Here is a 5,407-nt window from a genome sequence, read left to right as displayed (position 1 = left end):
AGAGGCCATGTGAAAATTCAAGACTGATTTAAGATCTTTTTTCCTCACTCACATCTCACTACCCTGGGCAGTGACAGCTTTAGAGCTGCCCTATACCAGTTGACCCCAGCAGAAGAGATTTGTGCTCTTGTAAGAATAAGCAGATAACGTATCTTTGCAGATACAAAGTTCACTCATGCATGATGTGGTATTTTTATTTATTTTTTTTTTTAACTTACAGTCTATTTCCAGGGGCCATGGAATAAATAAAAGTAGGGCTCCTATACTGTAAAGGAATCAAAAAAGCCTTACATTTTTACTTTCTGTTCCTCCACTCACAAGAATCACAAAATTAGTGAAAATGCTCTTAGTCACATATAACACAATGATACCCAAGCACTATTTTCAGAATTGCTGCAGCAATTTTATCAAGAAGTTTATTGCAGTAAACAAATAAACAGGGTTTAGGGTCGTATTTTATTAGGGAAAGGAAAAAAATCAACTCAACTTAGAGACCATGCAGGCAGGCTCCTAAAAAGATGATTAAAATATACCACTGGAGTTACCTATAATCTGATTTTGGCAATCTACGTAATTAAACCAACACCAGAAGAAATACTTGGTACATGAGCAGTAGTTCTTTAGGAAACTACAGTGAGATTGCTTCATTAATTAGCCTGCTACTAATTTTAAACTTCAGCCCAAGCTGCTCTGACAGCAGCAACTTCCACAGTTTAAAAGGAACCTTTGTATGCAGACCGAACGAATTAACCGGTGAGCTCAGGACATCCCTTCCATATCTATTTGTATTAGATATAAAGATCCCACACTGTAGTACTTTCCGTAATTATTAAAGATGCGAGCCATCCAATGAGCAATTAAGATTTATTCTTATGAAGGACAAGTGTCAGCATACAGTACATCTTTATTCATAACCCAAGAGCAGCACTGCGACTCCAGCAACTTAAAAAACACTGAATGGTCGCTCGTATTTACCTTCTCGGATAAGCTTCTCTTTACGATCCTGTGGAAGAGAGAACACTCATCATTATTCTATTAGAAGCAGCTTTAATCAGCCTAGGCTAACAGAAAAGCTACTCTAATGTTTTGGCCTGGAATACAGCAAGATAGCATCACATAAGCACAAGTTCTGCTAGCAGTCATAATTCAAAAATAAAAACAAAGAAGGCATTTACCTTCACCTATCTGCTAGGAAAGATGTTTAGTCTGATCTCTGCAGATCAGTCTCCCCTCCTTGGCCAGCACAGACCAAGTGCTCTGATGTATCTTTCACCAAACTAGTTGTGTTCCAGTTAATTTATACACTTAGTCTCTATCTCCTCCTTCTGGCTGAATAATCTAGTTTAAAAACATGATTATGGAGAAACTTCTTAGGAACTTTCCTAATTGTTCCTGTGTTCACTTTCATCCCATCTGTATTTCACTTGACAGTCAAGTACCATTCCTCAGAAGAGTACTGTTAAGGCACACAGAAGATATTGCCCGAACTCCTTGTGCTGGAATCATCCAGAAGAAATGCTCAGGAGTTAGTAGTTTAAATTTCTCTTCTGCCTTCCCAGACACACAATAATCACTCCTCAGAGAGAAGCATGACTACTACTGTGCTTTATATACTACTGTAAAACGAAGAAAGATCCCCAAACATCAGTAAAGGAACTGGAATAGAGCAAAACACATTATCCTGAAGACTGTATCAAAGACTCTAGCTAAAGTACTTCCTGGAAAATATATCTAATGTCTCTCACACACATTCAGGTTTATTTTCAAGTACTCACATACTAATCCACACTTTTTAGCTAAGTGCAAGTGTGGTTCAGCATATGAAACAAAACCAGTGCAACAAAGTACTGCAGGAACGCTGAAGTCTCAAAAGCAACTGTATTAACATGTTGGGTAAGTCCCTGTATTTTGGGTTTATCCTATAAAATAATATTAATTACAAGTATTCTCTTAACGTCAATTGATATCGGTGCTTCCTGGTTTATGATTTGATCTAAAATAGCAGCCACTGTCTGCCAGTTGCCTACCATTTTCTTACTTACATAGCTAAGATCTTCAGAATGACCTACAACGGCTCAGATCCTGACACCCACCTTTCAGGATTTAGAACAAAAGCAAGATATGCTGTCCAAAAGCTCAAAAATCCAGGTGAGATATGACATGGTACTCAGCATAAATACTCCTCCCCGTTTGCTTCATGGGGCTGGAGAAATGGCCAAGCACTTCAGAGACCTTGCTAGGCCTGCCACCCATAAGCTCCCTCTCGTTTTTTAATTCAGTGAGCACACCTAAAGTGTGCCAACAGTGGAAAATAGTAGTCTGGTATGATTAATTTATGCAGTGAGTGGTATGAAAAGCTTTATTATAACAAAATGTATTGATCAGAGAAAACTGACTGCCTATAGCTGTGGGTACAATACAGGACTCTTAGCACCAAAGGACTTTGCGACTTGTTAGGCACCTCTGGGATCGTAGGTACTATGACCTAGCCTTCCTTCCCTTGTTGCTTTATTGGTATTAAGCATTCTTAGATGCAAGGGGACCCCAATAATAAGTCACCAGAAGGATCTTAGTTTTACAACCTGGTGTTCACTCACGCTCAGTGTCACCACCAGACTCACCCTCTCAATTTTAAAGGCAGCCATCCAGAAGAGGATTGGACCTATGGCAAACAAAGCTCCCCTAAAGGACGTCTGGCGTGTCGGGCGGAAGGTAGGGTAGACATTCTGCGTCTTCGCATGGACCCAGCGGAGCAGGGCAGGATCTTCCTGTGAGGGAAGGAAAACTCTGAGCCCCTACCCTCACACACCACAGGTCCTAAAGCAGACACCCCATGTCTCACGACCCCATTTGCCCCCGCCACAGCACCACGGCCTACAAATCCCCGTCCTACAGCCAGCAGGGACACCAAGGTCACCGTGAGGAGGGGAAGGCGCCTCACCTCCCACACCACCCAACACCCCAGGGACCGACCCCACTGCCGGGCGGCCATACCCGGCTCCCCCCTACCCCACACTCACGATGACGGTCGGCGGGTTCGGGCTGTTGAGCTGCAGCTGGTACTGCCGCTTCAGCTGGGCGCGGATAGCCAAGCGCTCAGCCTCAGCACGCCGCTTCTCTGGCGAGGCATCGTAATCAGCGGGATCGAGCTCAGCCGGCAGCGAGACGAACTGGTTGGGGCCATACCCTTTAGCCGCGCTCGGGGGCGGCCCGGCCGCCATTTTGTGCAGCCCTCCCTCGGCAGCAGCGCGCAGCCGCGGCGGGCGGGGCCGCCATTAGGGGCAGGCGCTGCCCCCGCCGCCATCAGGGGACTGCGCTCCCTGCTGCCGCCCGCCGGCTCGGCGGGGCTGCGTTGTGGTGTATTGAGGCTTCATGCCTCGGGCTGCCCGAAAATGGGTTGTCTGTGTTATAGTGGAAAGCACAAGGGTTGCTGAAACATCGCCACGCAGGAGTTGGAGGCGTGCAGGGTCGCTGTGCCCTCCTCTCACGGGCTGCTGCCTGCCTGATCCTTTCCTCCTGGGGCAACTCTTGTGGGCTCACATCAAGTTTCATTCTTTATTTTTACCTTTTTAGGTGCTCCCAGCAAAAGGGAGTCGGTCCCTTTCTTGGGAACAGCCTCAGCAGCTGAAATAGGCTGTGGCTCTGAAAAAAAAAAAAAAAAAAAAAAAAAAAAAGGACCTACAGGTGTGGGGAGATTTGTGGAGATGTGCTCCTGAACCTGGGCACCAGATCAGACCACGCTGTTACCACTGCATCTTTCACAGCAGCAGGCTGTGCACCTTTAAGCAAAATACTCAATTTCTTGTTACATCGGTGATGTATCGCAGGCATGCTGGAAGTTGCACAATCCCTCTGTCATTGATTTCAGCTTCAAATCATCTCTTTGATTCTCACACCAAGGCCAGGCTGCTTAGATAAGCTGCCAGATAACCTTCAGAATCATCTGGTGATGACTCACTGCTTTGATCGCCTTTATCGATGCGTTCACAAGTCAACATCTGCTGATTAATACAAGGTGAAGAGAGCAAGCTCTGGCCCGTAGGTTTTGACTTTAGGAAGTTTCTGATTTGTCAAAGTTAAGAGCATTGCTCCTAAGCATACACAAAATAAAACTGCTGACTTTACTTAGGACGCTGTGCTTTGGCAACACAAGAAAAGAGCGGAAGTTTTCCTCACCTCATACGATTTCCCTCTACTTTTACCCAAGCGCTCGGAAAATAGATGATCTCCATTTGGTCTGAGCAGTTAATTAGGAGCTGTAGCTCTGTGGTTTGCTTCCAACAGGAAGAAATATGAGCTGGATATTCCTTCAGTTTGTGTACCTTGCACATACCAGCACAGCAGGAGGCACTTTTCCCTCTCTCAAGTACAAGCCTACAGTCCTCAGAAACTCTCAGTGTTCCTCTGGCTTTTTTTTCCCCCGTTTTCTTCACAAAGACACAACTGCTAATCCAAGTGAAAACTTCAGCTGCTTCATTTGCAGTCATCTACAAAGGCTGTCCTTCTTACATGCCCTGTTGCATTTTTTTCCCAGGTCTTTCAGCATGGCCAGTGCTTGGGATCATGGTTTCTATTATATGGAAAAATTTACTCCCTTTCCTTTCCCCATTCATTACATACCAGGGCCATTGGATTTAAGAGCTCTGTGATTGTCTCTAGCTCCATGATTTTCTCTCTCCATAACTGGCACATATGGAGAGCTACTTCAGCAGCACAGTGTGTATTCCAGCAGCCCTGCCATGTGGCACTCCTGCGACACTTTTATCTCCAAGGGCTTCCAAACACTTAGCAGCCTGTGTTTCCATGTCCATGCATGGCCCTCTTCTTTCTCTGAGATGTAAAAGCTCTTCCTCCCTGCTCTGGGTTATTTCTGAATAGTCGACACACGCAGCCTTGCCAGGTATGGGGGTGCATGTTGCAGCTAGGATTGAAGATTAGCGTACTGGAAGTGATAGCTGCTCTGAAGGAAATGCCGAGTGTGTTTTTTTTTTTTGTTTGTTTGTTTTGTTTTGTTTTGTTTTGTTTTGTTTTTGTTTTTGTTTTTGTTTTTTTTTTTTTGTTTGTTTGTTTGTTTGTTTTTTCCCTCTTTGCTGGATCACAGAGTGGAACAGAAAACTCCTGTCCCTGCAGATATCCCAAAGGACAGCAGAACAACCATATGCTTTTCCCCCAGTCTGTTGGCTTCTGAGGTCTATCTGCAATGGTGCGGGACAGTTGCTGTGGGCAGGAGCAAAGATGGTCTTGTGGTGAAGTCACTTGGCAAAGGCAGTGGGTTCCGTTCCCAGCCTTGTTACAGGCTCTGTGTGATCTTATCTCCACAGGTCCAAGCTGTGCCTTCTCCCTCTCTCCAGAGCTCACAGCTGTGAGTGTGCATGCTTGGCATGCAAACTGTGCTGAAATTAATTCT

General features: G+C 45.1%; 1 protein-coding gene across 1 annotated transcript; it reads right to left on the bottom strand.

The window, feature by feature from the left end:
- Nucleotides 1–850: 850 nt before the first annotated feature.
- Nucleotides 851–3,265, bottom strand: NDUFB4 (NADH:ubiquinone oxidoreductase subunit B4). Its single transcript, XM_068698323.1, has 3 exons — nt 3,021–3,265; nt 2,622–2,768; nt 851–1,003 (listed from the first exon to the last, which is right to left on the bottom strand). Exons 1-3 carry the CDS (start codon nt 3,219–3,221, stop codon nt 944–946), a joined length of 408 nt encoding a protein of 135 aa, XP_068554424.1. The 5' UTR covers nt 3,222–3,265; the 3' UTR covers nt 851–943.
- Nucleotides 3,266–5,407: the final 2,142 nt, after the last annotated feature.

The sequence above is a fragment of the Anas acuta genome, chromosome 1, assembly GCF_963932015.1.
Source record: "Anas acuta chromosome 1, bAnaAcu1.1, whole genome shotgun sequence".
Lineage (NCBI taxonomy): Eukaryota > Metazoa > Chordata > Aves > Anseriformes > Anatidae > Anas > Anas acuta.
The sequence above is the reverse complement of the archived record's forward strand: the minus strand, read 5'-3'. Positions and strand labels throughout refer to the sequence as shown.